We start from the raw sequence: 20,386 nt of genomic DNA, 5'->3' as shown, positions 1-20,386 counted from the left end.
AAACAGCCACTGGGGCCAACTTTCCAAGAAGGACAGAGCAAGGGGAGCCCAGGAGTTGTGGAAGCCCAAAGGAAGTGCCCCTGTCAGCCTTTTCTTCCCTCCTTCCCCATGGCCAGTTGACTTCAGCCTGTACTGGTCGCATGACCTGGGATCCTGCCATCATTCCCCTGCTGGATGAGCTGGCCCAGGGGAGCTGACCCCCTGTTCCAGGTGGCTCCTCAGAGCTGAAAACAGACTGGGTTCCAGGAAAGGACTGAACCTGCTGAACCCAGCTGACTGCCAGGCCCAGCCCCCTCATTCGGGCCACATCATCTGCCCTCTGGCATGGGTTCCATCTTAAACCCCTGTGTTCCGTGCCAGGGCCTGTGGGAGAGCAGAGGGGGTGGGGATCCCTGCGGGTTGGAGAGGGATGACTGAGTACAGACATGGGGACACAGGTCCTTCCACGGAAGCCGCTGACCTGCGTGGAGGGAAGAATGGAAGCCAGGAAAGTTGAAAGCCCTGCTCCCACTCTGCCACTGCCCAGCCTTGTGAACTCATGCAGATTCCTTCCCCACCCTGGGCCTCAGTGTCCTTATCTGTGCACTGACCACTTCAGGGGTCTTTCCTGCTGTAATGGCCCATGGTTATTGGTCCTGCATGGGGTGGGTAAGAGTTGATCAGCACATGGACGCTAGGTAGGACAAGGCCCTGGCTGCAGTGCCCTGCTGAGGAGGATTTACCTCCCACCCCCAAGGGTATGGGTGGCCAGGGAAAGACCGCTCTCTCCTTACCCCCCACAGTGCTCCAAAATATGGCAGCTGCAAGGCCTCGGATTGCTCTGGTGCTGCACTTGGTAATACTTTGACATCTCTCAGCCAAGCTCCTTCAGTCTTCCCCAGAGGTGCTTCCTCAGAGCACTGGGTGCTGGTGGGGAAGCAGGGCTGCGGGAGGGGAGGGAATAGCAATCAGAGCAGGGTTGCTCACCAACACTTGTCCCCACGCTACCAGGCGAGAATATCAAGGGGCGCAGAGTGAAAGTGGTCGCGGGTTTGTCAGAGCCTGCTGCTGTCCTGACCACTTCGGACCCCTGCCCTGGGCCTGGTGCTGCAGAACTCCCCATGGGGAGACCGCCCAGCCCGCTCCGGCTCCCCATTTGCGATTGCCGTGATCCCCCGGTGCCAGCCCCGGACTGCCGGGTACTTCTCCCACCCAGCTTGTGTGGGAACAAGTTCCGCACGCTTTCTTTGCAGCTGAGCTGTTGTGAGCAGTACTGCCCAACAGAACTTCTCCAGACGGTGCAAGTGTTATATATCGATCAGAATTGTGTGATGCGGTAGCTAGTACTCACACGGAGCCTTGGGCCCTTGGCATGAAGCTCTTGTGACTCAGAAACTGAATTGGTAACTTTATTACACTTTAAGTAGTTGAAATAGCCACACGTGGCCAGCAGCTACCATGCCAAAGCGAAGGTTTGGGATTTTTGTATCTATCATTCCCTATCTCATTTTGTTTTCAGTTTGTTTAGTTATTTAGGAGAGAGAGAGAATGAGTGCATGAACAGGGGAGGGGCAGAGAGAGAGGAAGAATCTCAAGCAGGCTCCGTGCAGCCTGACACAGGGCTTGATCACGAACCTTAAGATCATGACCTGAGCCCAAAGCAAGAGTCAGACACTCATCCAGCTGAGCCACCAGGCATCCCACCTAAATGAGATACAGTGTTTTTGGACTTTGTAAGGATCCTGCAGATCATGTCTTTCAGGTCACACTCTTTCAGTGCAAACCACCCTTCATACACATCATCCTGAGTTGCAGTTTGTTCCTGTTCTCTGCTGTTCCATTGTGTGAATATAGCACACTTTATCCGGTTAGTAAGCATTTGGGCTGTCTCCAGGGTTTTGGTGTTCTAAACAGTGCTACTTTAAATATTTTTATTCTCGTTCACGCGTCCTGGTATGTATTTCCTGTAGGAGTGGTATTGCAGCCTTGTAGCATGGGTAAATGGTTAACTTTGGAAAGCAATTTGTTCTTACCTTTCAAAGTAATTATATGCCAGTTTCCTCTTGACCTAAGAGAGCCTTTTGAACCACATCCTCCTCGGCACTCAGTGTGCCTATTCTGGATTTTTGCCAGTTGAATGAGGATGAAATGGTATTTTATTTGGTCTCTGTTTGTATTTCCCTGTTTAAGAATGAGGTCAGGCATCTCTTCATATGTTTATCAGCCAAAAATATCTTTTGTGTAATACCACATCTTGTCTTCTGCCCATATTTCTGTCTGGTTGTTTGTTCTTTTCATATTGGTTTGGTAAAAGTTCATTACATATGTTGCAAATGTCTTCTTCCAGCTTGAAAAAATAAGCAACATTTTTTGTGTGACAGTTCTGTTGATCAATCGGCGTTCATAAATGGATCAGTTTTGTCCTTTATGGTTAGCGCTTTTTTTAGGTCTTTTTAATAAAACACCTTGACCGAGGTCAGAAAAATTATACCTTTGTTTCCACTAAAACAGTTGAAGTTTTGTCTTTTGCATTTAAGTCCTAAGTTCATCTGTGGTTGATTTTTGGGATACCAGTTTCATTTTTTTCCCATGTGATAACCATTCTCTCTAGTTCTTTTTTGTTGAAGCCTCTGCTTCCTCTATAAATCTAGCATGTGCGTCCTGGTGTGTTTTGGGTGCTGTTCTGTTGGTTAGGATCTCTACCTTTATGCCAATATCATACAGTCTTAATCACTGTAGCTTCTTAATACAACCATTATCTGGTAGAGAAAGTTCTTTTTTTTTTTTTTCTTCAGCAGTGCTTCAGCCATGCTTCTGTCTGTGGAAATTTTAGAATCAGCTTAGCAAATTCCATGGAGAATTCTGTTGGGATTTTTTTTCCTTTTTTTGTGTGTGAAAATACACATAACATAAAATGTATTATCATAACCATTTTTAAGTGGACAGTTCGATGGCATTAAGTACATTCACACTGTTCTGCACCATCCCCACCATTCATCTCCAGAACTCTTTTCATCTTGTAAGTCTGAAACTTGGTATCCATTAAACAATAACTCTTTCTTCTCCACTCCTCTCAGCCCTTGGCAACCACCATTATACTTTGTCTTTATGATCCAGGCTACCCTAAGAACTTCATTTAAGTGGGATCATGCCGTATTTGTCTTTTTGTGTGTCTGGCTTATTTCATTTAGCATAATGCCCCTCAAGGTTCATCCGTGTTATAGCATCTTGCAGAATTTCTTTTTATTTTAGAGAATGAGTGAGTTGGGAGAGGGGCAGAGGGGGAGGGGGGGGGGAGAGAATCTTAAGCAGGCTCCACGCTCAACATGGAGCCCGATGTGGGGCTCGATCCCACAACCCTGAGATCATGACCTGAGCCAAAACCAAGAGTCGGATGTTCAATTGACTGAGCTACCCAGGCACCCTGCAGAATTTCTTTTTAAAGTTGAATAATATTTCACATATGTTATATACCATGTTTTGGTAATCCATTCATTGGTCAACTTGGTTTGTTTCCACCGTAATGCTGCTATGAACGTGGGTGTAGAAATATCTCTTTGAAACTCTGCTTTTAATAAGATAGTGGAAGTGGAATTGCTGGGTCATATGGTAATTCTATATTTTTTAATGGTTTTTTTTTTTTTTTTTTTTTTTTTTAATTTTTTTTTTTTTCAACGTTTATTTATTTTTGGGACAGAGAGAGACAGAGCATGAACAGGGGAGGGGCAGAGAGAGAGGGAGACAAGATCGGAAACAGGCTCCAGGCTCCGAGCCATCAGCCCAGAGCCCGACGCGGGGCTCGAACTCACGGACCGTGAGATCGTGACCTGGCTGAAGTCGGACGCTTAACCGACTGCGCCACCCAGGCGCCCCTATTTTTTAATGTTTGTATTTATTTATTTTAAGAGAGAGAGAGAGTGTGAGTGTGTGCAGAGGGAGGGGCAAAGACAGCAGGAGAGAGAATCCCAAGCAGGCTCTGCCCTGTCAGCGCAGAGCTTCACATGGGGCTCGATTCCATGAATCGCGAGATCATGATCTGAACTGAAATCAAGAGTCAGAAACTCAACCAACTGAGCCACCCAGGCATCCTGGTAATTATATTTTTAATTTTGGGGGGAATCCCCATACTGTTTTCCACAGAAGTGATACCATTTCACATTCCCACCAGTGATGTACAGGGTTCTACTTTCTCCATATCCCCTCCAACACTTGTTTCTGGTTTTTTGTTTTTGTTTTTTTGATCGTGGCCATCCTAATGTGTGTGAGGTCATATCATTGTGATTTCGCTTTGCGTTTCCCTGAGGATTAGTGATGTTGAGCATCTTTTCGGGTGCTTATTGGCCATTCATATATCTGCCTTGAAGAAATGTCTATTCAAATCCTTTACCCATTTTTGAATTGGGTTGTTTTATTGTTGCTAAACTATAGGAATCCTCTAATATTCTGGATATTAACCCTTTATCAGATACACGATTTAGAAACATTTTCTCCCATTATGTGGCTTGCCTTTTTACTCTGTAGATAGTATTTTGATGCACAAAAATTTTAAATGTTCCCGACATCCAGTTTGTCTATTTTTCTTTTGTTGCCCATGCCTTTGGTGTCATATCCAAGAAACCAATGCCAAATCCAGTGTCACAAATCTTTTATGCTATGATTTTTTCTAAAAGTTTTATTGTTTTAGGGCTTATATTTAGGTCCTTAAGCCATTTCAAGTTAATTTTTGTACATGGTATTTGGTAAGTGTCCAACTTCATTCTTTTGCGTATAAATATCCAATTTTCTTAGCACCATTTGCTGAAAAGACTGCGTCTCCCCTATTAAATGGTCTAGGCACCCTTAAAATCATTTGACCATATATGCAGGGGTTTATTTCTGGACTCTTCCATTGGTGTATATGTCTATGCCAATACCACCCTGTTTTGATTACTGTAGCTTCATAATAATAGGTTTTGAAACCAGGTGTGAATTCAAACAAGTGTGAATCCTCCATTTGTTCCTCTTTTTCAAAATTGTTTGGCTATTTGGGGTTCCCTGAGATTCCATGTGAATTTTAGGGTGGGGTTTTCTATTTCTACAAAACATGTCATTGGATTTTGATAGAGAGTGCATTGCATGTATAGATTTCTTTGGGTAGTATTGTCATGTTAACAGTATTATATGTCCCAATCCATGATGTGTTTCCATTTATCTTTCATTTATTTCAGCAATGTTTTATAGTTGTCATTGTACAAGTCTTTCCCTCCTTGGTTAATTCCTAAGTTTGGGTTTGTTTTTTTTTTTTATCCTTTTTGATATTATAAATGGAATTATTCTTATAATTTTCTTTTCATAGGGCTCCTTGTTTGTGTATCTGTTGGGATTTTAATCTCATTAAATCTATATATCAAATTGGGGAGAATTGACATCACTTTTATTCATATTGCCATCTTCCCACAGCCATCTCCTTTCTTTTCCCTTCTCTGTGCTCTAGGTGGCTGACCCTTAGGGTCACCCAGGGTCTCTTGCCTGTTGGGTTTCTGCACTGGGTTCTTGACAGCAACTGAATTCCCTCCAGGACTAAGCACCCCCCCCCTCCCCCCAGGGCATCCTCTCCTCCATGGTGACTTAGTTGGATACCTAACTTAATTTTCTCTCCATTTGCCTTTGGCCCTATGCATGGTAATGGCTCCCCAGTGGTGCTAGTCTGAGTGCTATGTTGCTGTGTTATTCATTGTTGGAGCCCTTAATTCTACCCATATCTTTGCAAGTAGTCCTTTCAATAAAGTCTTTTATTTTAACCAACAGAATTAATTTTGTCGTATGCTAGGCTCCTTAGTGATAGTGTCACTTTTTAAATTACATTTTCTAATTGTTTTTGATATATTATAGCACTGATTATGTTTAGATTCTTTAGAATTTTCTATGCTAGCAACCATATCATCTGCAACTAAGGGAATTTTTTTTTTTACTTATCTATTGCCTTTAATTTCCTTTTCTTGTTCTATTGCAATATCTAAGACCTCAAGTATAATTTGGAATAGTAGTAGTAATAGGATAATGTTCCTGATGTTTCTCCATTTAGAGTATTTCTTAAAATTTTTTTCACAAGTAGCTTTATCAAGTAATGAAGTTTCCTTACTAAAGTTTTTTGTTAAATTTAAGTTATATACTTTTTTATGTATGTTAGGATGATTTATGATTTTTTTTTTGAATGCTGTTACTCTGAATGACAATATGGCTTTTCTTACATTAATCCTGTAATACACCCAACGTCGTCATGGTACACTATGCTTTTATCTACTGTTAGGTTCAGTTTATTAATATTTTAACCTTTTGCATTTATAGTCATGAGTGAAATGGGCATGTAATTTGCCATCCTTGTGCCTGCCTTAACTGATTGTGATATCAAATTTCGAAGAATGAGTTGGGTAGTGTATTAGTCCATTCAGGCTGCTCTAACAATAGGTTAGGTAGCTTATAAACAACAAACATTTCACAGTTGTGTAGGCTGAAAATCCAAGATCAAGGTGCCAGCATAGTCAGGTGAGGTCTCTCTTCTGGGTCACAGACTTCTCATTGTATCTTCACATAACAGAAGTAGCTCTGAGGGATCTCTTTTATCAGAGCACAAATCCCTCCACCCTCAAGACCTAATCACTTCCCAAAGGATACACCTTCTAATACTGAGTGTTAGGATTCAACATGTGAATTTGAGTGAGGCAGGGCACAAACATTTGACTGTAGCACATAGTGTTCCCTCTTATTCTTTCATGTGCGTGAGTTTGTGTTAATCTGTGGTAATAACTTCTTTGAAAATTTGATAGATCTCACCTGAAAAATTGTGCCTGGTACATTCTTTGCACAGAGATTTTTAACTGAATCTTCAGTTCCTTTGTGTTATTGCACTATTCAAAATCTTGACTTCTTTCAGAGTCAGTTTTGATAGCTCTTTTTTTTTTTTAAGACATTTGTCATTATTTCTGATTTTAAATTTATTGCTTTGAAATTGTCGGTAATATTTTCTTTTTAATCCATTTTATCTGCAATTTTATTTTATTTTAAATCTGACTGTTTTATTTCTACATCATCAACTTTTTTCCTTGATAAATCTTGCCAGAAGTTTGTCAATTGTGTCTTCAAGAAACCGACTTTTGGATTTGTTGAATCTTATTGTATTTTATTCTGCTTCCATCCTGGTGTAGCTTATTGCTTTCATAAATTTAGTTATAATAAGTATTTGTTAATTTTCATTTTGCTTTGTTTTATCTATGAAATATTTATGTACTGTTTTTAATTTCTAAATATAAGGATTTTGCATTCATATTTTATTATAATTTAGTTATATAGTGGTCAGAGAATCTTAACTACATGATAATTATTCTTTAAAATTTACTGAAGCATGCTTTATGACCTAGTATATTGGCAGTTTTTATAAATGTTCTATGTGTGCTTGCAGAGAATGGTTATTTAATTATTGGATGGAGACATTTATACTTGTTCATTGGATCCAGCTTGTTAATTTTCTTTTTCAAACCTTTGGTTATCTCCATTTGCTGGCTTTCTATCTGTTTGGCCTGCCAATAATAAATAAGTGGGTAGATTTGTTAATTTCTCCCAGAGGTCCTATTTTTTTATTTTATTTTGTATATAGCTGAGGTGATTTTATTAGGTTCATATGTGATCAGAATTGTTACGTCTTCCTCATAAATTGGATCTCTTATCACTATGTAGTGGCTCTCTCCATAATGATACTTGGGGTCTTTAAGCTCTATGTATTTTATTTTAACTAAAATTATAACAGCTTGCTTTTGGCTTTAGTAAGACCATTGTATGTGGTTGCACCTTTTTATTTTTAAATCTTTTTATGTTCTTATACTTTAGATATGTCTGTTATAACAGCACATAGCTGTTAACTTTTCTTTCTCATCAAATTTGACAGTCTGACTTAACTACTGAGTTTATTCTAGGTATCTTTATTTTAATTATTGAAATATTTGCACTTGTTTCTGTAATCCTTTGTCCTACTTTTTATTTTTCCTTTTCCTCTCTGTTGGCTTTTTAAATAAATGATCCCTCCTTCTTCTAACAAGAGACAAGAACTTGAGCATACTTGTAGGCCCTTGATTTTCTCAACCCTCCCCCCACCATTATTGGGTTTTTTGTTTGTTTGTTTATTTTTGAGAATGAGAGATACAGAGCGTAAGGGGATTACAGAGAGAGAGGGAGACACAGAATCTGAATCAGGTTCCAGGCTCCGAGCTGTCAGCACAGAACCTGACACGGGGCTCGAACCCACGAATCGAGAGACCATGACCTGAGCTGAAGTTGGATGTTTAACTGACTGACCCTCCCAGGTGCTCTGTATTGTTAGTATTTTCTAGCATTGTATTTCTGGGTTACTAGAACTACTCTGCCCCTCTGTGTCTCTTGTAAGCACTCCCTGTCCTTTAAGATAACAAACTTCACCAAGGTATTTGATCACCCCGTTATTCTCATAATTCTTGTTGCACCTCCTGAGTTTTTTTCTCATTTTGAGTATTCTAAAAGTTGTTTGATGTGTGTCTAATGGTGAATCTAATTAAATCTGGCAGGTAGTTTTTATAATGTTTTAAAGTAGTAGAATGGTAGTTTTAATGTTATTTGAATGCATATAAAACTTTAAATTCAAGGTCCATTCCTTAATTCTGTTAAAAATGTCCCTACATTGTCTGCTTATGGCCAGTTTGCTGTTGGAAAAAAGTCTGGTATCAGTCTGGTTCTTGCTGTTGGTAGATGATACATTCTTTCTCTCTGGAAGTTATTAGAGTGTTTGCTTTGCTGCTGATTTTCTTAAATTTTACTGTAATATCCCCAGGATAGACTTTTCCTCCTTTGTCCTGTTGACATTCAGTGAAATTGCCCTTTCAGTATGAAGCCATTTGTTTTAAATTTGGGAAAAATTCTCTCCATTATTTCTTCAGATAGTTCCTTCTCGCCAGTTTAATTTTTTTCCTGAGACCTCTTATCTGGATGTTGCCCCTTCTACTTAGAGCCTCCACAGTTTTTAAATTACATTTTGATTTCTTACTCTCTTCCTCTTTTTCCTGGGAGAGCCCTAAATCTTATCTTCTAACTTAACCATGTTACTATATGTCTTCTTTCTTGCGTTTTATGCTTTTACTTGCTACCTATGTCTTACCCCTTGTTCTTTTTTATAATGAAAATTTTTCTTTCATGTTTTTAATATCCTTCGTTATTTCTTTTACTGTATTTATCATGTTTATCTTACATTGGTCTGTTTTAATCATTTTCCTTCTCTTGGTATATATTTTACCGGGTTTTTTATTTTTGGGGTTTTTTGGTGGGGCGGGGCGGGCAGGGAGCTCTAGTTGTCTTCCTCAAGGGTCTCCTTAATTTAGCTGGTAAATTTGTTCCCCTGAGGATATTAGCTCTTCTGTATGGGACTGTTTACTAGGAAAGGATTTAAGGCCAGATCTTAGTCTTTGATAGGCCCTGGGGGCTCACGAGCTGATAATATCACAGTTGTTCACTCATGTTTGTAACCTTCCCACCAAACACCCAGCCTCACCATGCATGAGTTGTATACCACACAACTCCAGGAGGTGGTATTCATTTAGATTATGCGGAGAATGGCACCTCCTACCATTATGTAATATGGCAACCTTACAGGTCTTCACCTTCAAACCATGAGGGACAAGAAGATTTGAAAGGAGGCAGTTACCTTTGATTTTAACCCACCAGTTCTGGGGCTTTGGAGGGGGTAGATGGAGGAATGAATGTCTAAGGCTGTTGTCTTCAACCCCTCTTCCGGCAGGGCTATGGTGGATTCCCTGAGTTCACCTCTGGTGGATTCCCCAGCTAGTGCTCTGGGGTTACTGGTTTCTTCAGTAAGGGGACAAACTATGGTTGTTCTGAGGCATCAGTGGATGAGGGCAAGATTCGAGCTTGAACTACCTTGTTTCCCTTTAACTGCTCACCTTCTCTGCCAGTCGCCTTCAACCCCAGGCTACAAACTCCCTCCCAACACCAGTTCAAAAGAACTCTGCTTCTTCCAGTGTTGTTCCTTGAGATTTTCATTTCATAAGGTTCTGGATTCTTTGTTTCTTCAGAGTTGATTTGGTGGAGGGAGCCAACAACTACTGCTAAATTTCCATGTTTTACTTTCCCATAGTAAAGCTGTTTTGTTAACCTTGAAAATAAAAACGACCAAGTTATTTTACCAGCAGAAATGGGTTTATTCAGGAATAAAAGAGAATTGCAATCTGGGACAGACAAGCTGTGGCAAACCGGAGGCCAGTCTGGAGAACAAAAGGTAGAGGTAAGCTTTTTATGGAGAAAAGGGTAAGTCAGGAAGGCTGCTATAAAGGAAGAGTCCATTGGAGTAAACAGGGAGTTAGGTATAATGGCTTCTCATTGGCTGAGCTGTTGCCAGAGGGATAAGGAAAGTGTGTCTTTCTCCAACTGGGCCACGGGCTAGTGTCAAGTCCCTTCTTCCAGTTGGGAAGCTGGAAGTGACTGAGTGGTAGAGAGATTTCCCCCTGCCAGAAACCTCCCACCTTCATGTGAGTGGGGTTGCCCATGATTAAAAATAAAAGTTGTTGTTTGGAAAAGTGTGAAAATTAAACTTTTATTTTCTTGTTATGAGAATAGTACATGTTTATTTCAAAGAAGCAGAAGGAATATCATTACTGCCCATTTGCAACAAGTGTCACCATTTTGGTTTGGTGACCTGTTTTTTTCTTTGTATCTAGTTTCTGACTACCATTTTCAACCTTGACTTAATATAACCTTAGTATATTTCCCAACATCCGTATCATATTATTTTACAGTCATTTTTGGTTGCATAATACTCCACCATCCAGACAAAGCATAATTTAGCCAGTTTTCTGTTGTTGACTATCTGAATGATTTCCCTCTTTTCTTTATGATGTGTTGCTCTCTAATAAACATTCTTGTAGATAAAATATTATTCGTGTCCTTAATTATTTACTTAGGTTAAATTCTTTTTTTATTTTTTAAGTTTTATTTATTTTGAGAGAAAGAAAGAGAGCACACGCATGTGTGCCTGGGCAGAGAGAGAGGGGGAGAGAGTATCCCAAGCAGGCTCAGCGCTGTCAGCATGGAGCCCAGTGCAGGGCTCAGTCTCACAAACCATGAGATTATGACCTGCGCTGAAACCAAGAGTTGGCTGCTTGTATGACTGAGGCACCCCTCCATAGGTTAAATTCTTAAAAGGGAAATTTCAGGTCACAGGCTTTATAAAGTTCCACATACTTCTTCTCCCCAGATACAGAGCTCATCTCCAGAAAAGTTATATAATGATAGTCTCACATCATCAACATGTATATTTCCGCACATCCCTACCTAAGCTGGGTGTTAATTTTGTGATTTTCTGTTACCTTTTTCTCAATCCAGTTTCACTTGGGCAATTTACTTCTGCTTTCTGCACTCATGTAGAGCTGAGCAGATTATTCACCAAGATGCATGCATTCAGGTAGTTTGAAATTTTACCTCTAGATAAGTGAATATAAAAATCACCCATAATCCTCCTGATCAAAGATAACTACTGTAGACATTTTTTTACACAGTATCGGTTCTCTAGATTTAAATGTAAGAAGGTGGTTGGGTTTTTTTTGTTTTTTGTTTTGTTTTGTTTTTTTATAAGTCCCATTCCTTTGTTATTTTGTATACAATTCTTGGCGAACTCTTTTACTCAATTCAGTCTTGCTCCTTTACTCTTCCTAGGTGTCCATTCCATTTTGCCATCTAGTTTCTTTCTATAACTATACTTTTTTTTTTTCAGGAGTTCTAATTAATTCTTTTTCTTGTTTTCAGGATGTAATATTTATGTCCCTGAAGATACTAACTCTGATTTTTTTTTTTTAACATATAATTCACATATAATCTTGTTAGTTTCAGGTGTATAACACAATTATACAAAATTTGTATGTATTATAATATGAATACCACAATAAATCTGGTTAACATCCATCACTACACATAATTATAATTATTTTCCTTGTTATGAGAACCTTTGTGATCTGTCTTAGCAAGTTTCATATATACAATATGGTATTATTATTATTTTTTTTAATGTTTATTTTTGAGAGACAGAGACAGAGCATAAGTGGGATAGGGGCAGAGAGGGAGACACAGAATCTGAAGCAGGCTCCAGGCTCCGAGCTGTCAGCACAGAGCCTGATGCGGGGCTTGAACCCACAAACCGCGAGATCATGACCTGAGCCGAAGTCGGAGTCTTAACCAACTGATCCACCCAGGCGCCCCTACAATATGGTATTATTAACTATAGTGACCATGCTGTGCATGCCACCCCCATGACTTATTTATTTTATAATTGATGTGTGTACCTTTTGACCACCATCACCCATTTTGCTCACTCCCTATCCCTCACCTCTGGCAACCATCAGTCTGTTTTCTTCATCTGTAAATTTTGTTTTCTGTTGTTTTAGATTCCACACATAAGTGAGATCATATGGTATTTGTCTTTCTCTATTTGACTTATTCCATGTAGTATAATGCCTTCAAGGTCTATCCATGTTGTTACAGATGGTAAGACTTGCTTTTTTTATGGCTAAATAATATTCCATTGTATATATACACCACATTACTTTTTAACCATTCATCATGGGTGGACACTTCAGTTATTTCCATGTCTTGGATTTTGTAAATAATGTTGCAGTGAACAATGGCGATGCATCTGTCTTTTGAAGTTAGTGTTTTGGTGTGGGTTTTTTTTTTCCCAGATAAATGCCCAGAAGTGGAATTGTTGAATCATATGGTAGTCCTAATTTTAAGTTTATCAGGAAAGTGTACCACTTGAGGAAAGTGGCTATATATATTTACATCTCCACCAATATTGTACAAGGGTTCTCTTTTCTCTACATCCTCACCAACACTTGTTATTTTTTGTCATTTTGATCATAGGCATTCTAAAAGGTGTGGTGTGATATCTCACTGTGGTTTTGATTTGCATTTCCCTGATGATTAGTGATGTTGATATATACCTGTTGGCCATCTTGTATATCTTTGGAAATATATCTGTTCAGATCCTCTGCCCATTTTTTATTTAATGTTTTTAAAGTTTATTTGAGAGAGAGTGAGAGAGTGGGGGAGGGGTAGAGACAGAGGGAGAGAGAGAATCCCAAGCAAGCTCCACACCAGCAAGGAGCCCAATGTGGGGCTTGAACTCCCAGACCACGAGATCATGACCTGAGGTGAAGTCTGACACTTAAGTGACTGAGCCACCCAGCTGCCCCCATCTGCCCATTTTTTAATTGGATTGTTGGGTTTTTGCTGTCAAGTTGTATAAGTTCTTTATATGATTTACAGATATCTTCTCCCATTCAGGATGTTGCCTTTTTATTTTGTTGATGGTTTACCTTTTAGTGCAGAAGGTTTGTTTGTTTGTTTGTTTTTGTTTGTTTATTTGGTGCAGAAGCTTTTTAGTTTGATGTTTTCCTACTTAAATGTTTAGTTTTGCCTTTGCTTTTGGTGTCAGCTCTAAAAAACCATCACCAGTATTTATGTCAAGAAGCTTACCACCTCTGTTTTCTTCTAGGTGTTTTATAATTGTAGATCAAGTCTTTAACCCATTTTGAGTTAATTTTTGTGCATGGTGTAAGATAGTGATCCATTTTCATTCTTTTGCATGTGGCTGTCCAATTTTCCCAATACCATTTATTGAAAAGACTGCCCGTATATTCTTGGCTCCTTTGTCATAAATTAATTGGCCATGTGTGCTTGGGTTTACTTATGGGCTCTCTATTCAGTTCCATTGATCTATGTGTCTGTTTTTATCCAGTATCATAGTGTTTTGATTACCATAGCTTTGTAAGATAGTTTGAAATCAGGGAGTATGATGCCTTCAACTTTGCTCTTTTTTTCTCAAGATTGCTTTGTCTGTTTAGAGCCTTTTGTGGTTCTCTACATATTTTAGGATTGTTCTATTTCTGTGAAAAATGCTGTTGGAATTTTGATAGAGATTACACTGAATCTATAGATTGCTTTGGGTAGTATGAACATTTTAACAACATTAATTGAACACTGTCTTTCCGTTTATTTGTCTCTTATTCAATTTCTTTTATTACTGTCTTAGAGTTTTCAGTGTATAGGTCTTGTACCTCCTTGGCTAAATTAATTCCTAGGTATTTTATTCTTTTTGATACAATTATAAATGGGATTGTTTATTTCTCTTTCTGATAATTTGTTATTACTATATAGAAATGCAACACATTTCTAATATATTGATTTTGTATCTTGTAACTATACTAAATTTGTTTATTCTAACGGTTTTTTAGTAGATTCTTTGTGGTTTTCTATATATAAAATATGTCATCTGCAAATAGTGACAGTTTTACTTTTTCCCTTCTAATCTGATGCCTTCTCTCTCTCCCCTCCCCCGTCCCCACTAAGGTCTGGCTAAGACTTCTAGTACCATGTTGAATAAAAGTGGCAGGAACAGATATCCTTGCCTTGTTCCTGTTCTTAGATGAAAAGCTTTTAGCTTTTCACCACTGACTAAGATGTGAGTTGTAGGCTTGTTGTATGGCTTCTATTATGTTAAGGAATGTTCCTTCTGTACCCACTTTTTTTTTTTTTAATTTTTTTTTTCAACGTTTATTTATTTTTGGGACAGAGAGAGACAGAGCATGAACGGGGGAGGGGCAGAGAGAGAGGGAGACACAGAATCGGAAACAGGCTCCAGGCTCTGAGCCATCAGTCCAGAGCCTGACGCGGGGCTCGAACTCACGGACCACGAGATTGTGACCTGGCTGAAGTCGGACGCTCAACCGACTGCGCCACCCAGGCGCCCCAATGTACCGACTTTTTTAAAAGTTTTTGTCATGAATGGATGTTGAATTTTGCCAGATGTTTTTCCTGCATCTGTTGAGATGGCCATATGATTTTTATCTTTCATTTTGTTTTTGTGGTCTGTATCATATAGATTTTGTGAATGTTGAACCATCCTTGCATCCCTGGAATGAATTTCAGGTGATCATTGATGTATAATCCTTTTGATATATTGTCGAGTGTGGTTCGGTAATATTTATTGAGGGCTTTTTGTGTCTATGTTCATCTAACTTTGATTTTTTTTAAAGAATCGTTCTCTGTTATCTCTGTCATTTTTCCTTCCTCTTTCATCCTTCTATTTGTGAAACTCATCTTTCTTGTGCAGCATTCTCCTTAAATGTGTGCTGACTCTTGGCTCGGTACTCATCCTGGTGCTCAAGGCTTCTGTTGACCTGGCTGTCAATGCTGTTTCTATTTATGCTGGTTGCCCCCACCCCCTTCAGCTAGCCTCAGTACTCTAGCCTTGGGGTAAAAGCTGCAGCCTTCCCCTTGCACACAGGGATGGAAGGAGAAAGCTTATCCAGCTCATGCAAATACAGTTCCCTAGACTGCCACCTCCTTGACATGCCCAGTGACCTTCCTGCTCCCTGTGTAGGTGAGTGCTGAGCTTGGGGTACCCAATCCCCCTCCTACTTTGTACAGAACCTTCTATATATGCTTGGGGCTGTGGTTTCCTCAATCCATGTAATCTCATCTGCTTTCTGTCTTTCAGTATTTCTCCACTTCTCTGGACCATTAAAAGCATTCTTTCTTGCCTTCCAGTGTTATTGTGGACTCTTTTTCATCCTTCTATTATTTCTAGGGACTTTGGGTGGAATGGAAGAGGCAGTTTAACACATCATCCAAACACTTCGTTTCTCTTATCGAGAGCATTAGGACCTGTAAGTTGGTTAACTCACATAGTCTTTGAGTCAAGTACACAGGGATTTGAATCTCCACTGCTCTTACTAGCTGTGTGACTTTGAGCAATTTTCTTAAGGAAAGAGAGGCTTAGAGAGATTATCTGTTAAATGGGGATCATCCTTGTTGTGGGGCTTCAATGAACTAAGGCATGCCAAGTCCTCAGCAGAGCCTCTAGCAGAGTGAACACTCAGTGTTTAATCTTTTGGTTATTTTTGTAAAGGTTTTAATTTTTGTTTCTTATTAAGCTAAGCCTAGTTAATAGAGGAGTGCAGCGAACCCCTTTTCCATCCATCTTATTTGGACCCAGAGTTTCTTCTTCCAGGCTTTTGTCCAGCCTCACCAGGAATGAGGGGGCTGATGCCGCCTCCCATTCTCTCTGCAGCTCAGCTCCACCGGCTGGAAGGGCTGAGGACCATTGGCATCACCACCAATGGTATCAACCTTGCCCGGCTGCTGCCTCAACTTCAGAAAGCTGGGCTCAGTGCCATCAACATCAGCCTGGATACCCTGGTGCCAGCCAAGTTTGAGTTCATCGTCCGCAGGAAAGGTGAGCAGGTGTGGTTTGCAGTTGAGGGTAACCTTCCCAGGGCCCACATAGCTGAGGAACTGTGGCTGGTGCCAGACAAGGGGCCTGGTTGCTCCTTTATTCTTCATCCCCCACCCTTACCAAATGTCCTCTGTCTCTGTAGCCGCACCCTTGGGAAATTTGGGGGATCAGGTGTTAGGATCTGTGGTGGCCCATCTCCCCCCTGCCCTGTCCTCAGTTTGCCTAGGACTAAGAAGGTTGCTAGTGTGAGGCCTTTCCATTTTTAAAACCAAGATAGTCCCTGGTAGACCGGGACGAGTTGGTTACCTTGTGATGAGCTCGAGGGAAAATGTGGGACAGCCCAGGGTAGAAGCAGCTGCCCTGGGACGCCAGAGTCAAGGCCAGCACTACCAGGTGGGGGTCCTGCAGAAGCGCACCCATGCCCCTCCCCCGCCCCCACCAGGCTTCATCAGGGAGGGCGGAGGAGGTAGAGCAGTCCTGTGCCCCAGGTCTCATTAGGCCGACACCCGATGTCTCTTGGGCCATGGGCTTCAGTTTGGGATGGGAGGTACCCAGCGTTGGATGCCGTTTGATTTGAGAGGGTGGCACGTAACTGAGACTTCTCTGCATAGTCAGAGACACAGCTGTCCTTCCCCTTCTCTGGAAACAGCTTCCAGCTCCCAGCCCTGCCCTCTCTTTCCCCTGCTGCACCTGACTCCCTGTTTACACCATCCATCTGCTGAGGAAGTGCTCGTGGAGTCCTTGCCCTCTGTAAAGAGCTGCTCAGGTGCTGTGGAGGGGACTGAGACACACAGGACATTGCTGTGCCTCACAGGCCGCTAAAGGCCAAAATGTGTGATGCCACTAGATTACCTTTGCTTGTCTTGTGGAGTCGATTAAATTGTTACCAGAGGAGGAGAGGAAATTCCTAGCAGGGAAGACCTGGAGGGTTCCATGGAGGAGGCCTTTACTCTGGGCCTTGAGGAATAGGGGGTGGGGGGGTGGAGTTGGATCAAGGGAGCTTACTCTGAAGGGGAACCTCAGTCGGGAACCTGCAAGAGCTCTGAGGTGGGAAAGTGGAAAGTGTATTTGTGGGTTTTCCCGACATCTATGTATCCCCTGCCGCCTGATCTCCTTTCCCAGGATGAGGATCGGAGACAGTAGATCCTGATATCAGATCTGCCTTCTCATTCATACTCCTGTGTCCACCACCTCCTTTTGGAGCTACAGTGCTTTACAGAAGAAACTTCTAGATTATCGTAATGGCATTTTGTATGGAAGTTGTACTCTCTTTCCTATTCCCTCCCTCACTGGGCCATCCAGAAATGCTGCAGGGAAACCGTGGAGGTCATCACCAGGCTACCCTCCCCCAGGGTGATAGCCCAGCTGTGAATCACATCACCTGGCTGGGCGGGGTGGGGAAGGGGCCAGCATGCAGTAGGCGCTCAAATGTGTGGGGGCACGAGTGAGCTGGGCAGGAAGGAGAAGCCAGCCTGGGATCACAGGCTACATGCCCAGCAATCGCTCACCGGCCCTGGCACAGCGTCTGCGTGTGGTAGGTGCTCAGCAAGAATACAGTGAATGAATGGACAGACTGTTGTCTGTCAAGGGAGACTGACACTGATAAGGGAGTCCGGAGACCTACATTCTGTAGCCTGCAGTGTGAGGCCTGCCTCCTCTTAGGGCACTGCCTCCTCTTAGGGCCTCAGTTTCCCCATCTAGACAATGAGAGGGGTCACCTAGATCAGGGTTGGCACACTACAGCTCACCAGCCAAATCCAGCCCCCTGCTTGGTTGGTTTTTTTTTTTTTTTTTTAATTTTTTTTTTTTCAACGTTTATTTGTTTTTGGGACAGAGAGAGACAGAGCATGAACGGGGAAGGGGCAGAGAGAGAGGGAGACACAGAATCGGAAGCTTGTTTGTTTTATAGCCTGGGAGCCAAGAGTGGATTTTACAGATAATGTTTGTAATCGACTTAATGATAGGGAACATGAACTGTGAACCCCCCCAGTTAAGCAAAATATTATCCCAGCAAAACGACTTCTATTTCTCCATTATATTTGTCGAGCTGTGTTACAAAAAATTGTGCTCAGCTGTCGGACTGTATTAGTCAATACTGTCTTTATAGCTATACCTAAGAATATCCTCAATTTTATCTCTCAGCCTTCGGATCCTAAAACATTTACTATGTGGTCCCTGGCTTGGTGGTCCCTGAGGCTCCTTATAGCTCTGGTGCTTCCCCATGGGTGTAAGGGGGGCAGGGGAGAGGGAGAAAGTTCCTGGATCCTTCTCTCCCTCCTTGCAGGTTTCCACAAAGTCATGGAGGGCATCCACAAGGCCATCGAGCTGGGCTACAGCCCTGTGAAGGTGAGGGTCCGCTGCTGCTCTTGACCTCTGACATCTGCCCCTCTCCCCTGGCTTGGCCTTCCACTGCCAGCATCTGGGCCCCTAGCAGCTCTCAGGCGTGGCCAGTGCAGCTATCCTGTGTCCCCCACCACTTCCTTGCCCTCTGCATCCAGCCTGTCCCTGACCCCCTACAAGGGAAGGGAGAAAGCCAGTGACCCCCTTGGAATTCCCAACTTGAGGCCTGGGGTGGGGAGATAAGGAATGGGCCCCCCAGTGGAGAGCCTGGGCAGATGCCAGACCCCCAAAGGTCATCCCTGAGATGGAATGCAGGGGAAACAGCCCTGTGGTCCCCTTGTCCCTGGCCAGGTGAACTGTGTGGTGATGCGAGGCCTAAATGAGGATGAGCTCCTGGACTTTGTGGCCTTGACCGAGGGCCTCCCCCTGGACGTGCGCTTCATAGAGTACATGCCCTTCGATGGTCAGTGACCTGTGGTGGGGAGGGAGGAGGAGGTTGGGCCTGGGGGGCAGAGCTGGACCAGCCCCATGCTGAGAGATGGGGGAGGGGGATACTGATGACCCTGGCAAGGGTTGAGTGGGATGGCCAAGATCTGGTCGACCATGTGGGTGCTGCTGATCCCAGGTCCTGCTCTGTGTGTAGGAATTTCTCCAGGGATGATGGGGTGGGGCCTGGGCAGGTGCCAGGGCTAGGGCTATGATGGAGGCATCGGAGATATCACAGAGTCAAGGGTGGGTTTGATTTGACCCACCTGTTTTAGGCAGGGCCTCCTGACCTCCCACCCAAGAGGCAGAACTAATTCCTGGGTGATGTGGAAGGAAGGACCTGAAGACCCCGGGTCCCCACAACCCTGTGACTCCATGGCTTCCAACCCGAATACAGGCAACAAGTGGAACTTCAAGAAGATGGTCAGCTACAAGGAGATGCTGGACACCCTCCGGCAGCAGTGGCCAGAGCTGGAGAAGCTGCCCGAGGAGGAATCCAGCACAGCCAAGGTTGGGGGCAGGAGGGTGGGGCAGGGTAGGGAGGGAGAGCTAGCCCTCAGGTCAGAATGCAGCAGTGGGGGTGGTACCGCGTAGCGGGAGGCATTACCTCCTAGCCTCCTCCCTCCTCATGGACAAAGCAGCAGGCTGGGCATGGGGTGGCCACAGTACCTTGTCTCAGGCCGCATGCCAGTAATGTGGTGGAGAGGGGCTCTGGCCGTGCTGCCCACAGGCCTCTAAATCCATAGCAGTGTGCTCTCAGGCAGGCCCGGTGCAAGCAAAGAGCTCATGGGTTGTCTGTCCTGTCAGAGTCTTCTGCCCGCTGGGGGCCTTGGGTACTCCTTTCCTGGGGCACCTCCGGAGAGGGCTGTGGAGTGGGGGCTCTGGTGCCAGGGAGTGAGACCCGGCCCTCCTCAGCCCATCCATCCTTGTCCCCTCCTCTGCCCTTCTTTCCCTCCTCACCCCAGGCCTTTAAAGTCCCTGGTTTCCGAGGCCAGGTCAGCTTCATCACGTCCATGTCTGAGCATTTCTGTGGAACCTGCAACCGGCTGCGAATCACAGCAGACGGGAACCTCAAGGTAAGTGTCCCCCTCCCCCACGAGAGCCCCTTGCCACTTCTGTGTGGTGAATATCGCTTCCCATTGGTGCCCCCATTTGGAGAGGAGACTAGCAGGGCACGAGGGGTGGTTGGGGAAATAGTGTAAGATATGGTGGGGGGGCTCCTGGAGGCAGAAGGTGAAAGTGAACTTATGACCTTCCTTCCTAGGGTCCCCAAAGTAG

General features: G+C 42.9%; 1 protein-coding gene across 8 annotated transcripts in view; it reads left to right on the top strand.

The window, feature by feature from the left end:
* Positions 1 to 20,386, top strand: part of MOCS1 (molybdenum cofactor synthesis 1) — a 37,419-nt gene that overhangs the window by 10,771 nt on the left and 6,262 nt on the right. For 5 of the 8 annotated variants that reach the window (XM_047858434.1, XM_047858432.1, XM_047858439.1 and 2 more), the window contains 5 exons: positions 16,058 to 16,282; positions 18,567 to 18,628; positions 18,974 to 19,085; positions 19,506 to 19,618; positions 20,074 to 20,184. In XM_047858434.1, coding sequence (XP_047714390.1) covers positions 16,058 to 16,282; positions 18,567 to 18,628; positions 18,974 to 19,085; positions 19,506 to 19,618; positions 20,074 to 20,184 — 623 coding nt within the window. The remainder of the gene's footprint in view (positions 1 to 16,057; positions 16,283 to 18,566; positions 18,629 to 18,973; positions 19,086 to 19,505; positions 19,619 to 20,073; positions 20,185 to 20,386) is intronic. The other 3 variants (XM_047858436.1, XM_047858435.1, XM_047858440.1) reach the window with 1 other exon arrangement.

Source organism: Prionailurus viverrinus, chromosome B2, assembly GCF_022837055.1.
Source record: "Prionailurus viverrinus isolate Anna chromosome B2, UM_Priviv_1.0, whole genome shotgun sequence".
NCBI classification, from domain to species: domain Eukaryota; kingdom Metazoa; phylum Chordata; class Mammalia; order Carnivora; family Felidae; genus Prionailurus; species Prionailurus viverrinus.
Note: the sequence above shows the minus strand (reverse complement) of the source record. Positions and strands in the feature narration are given on the sequence as shown.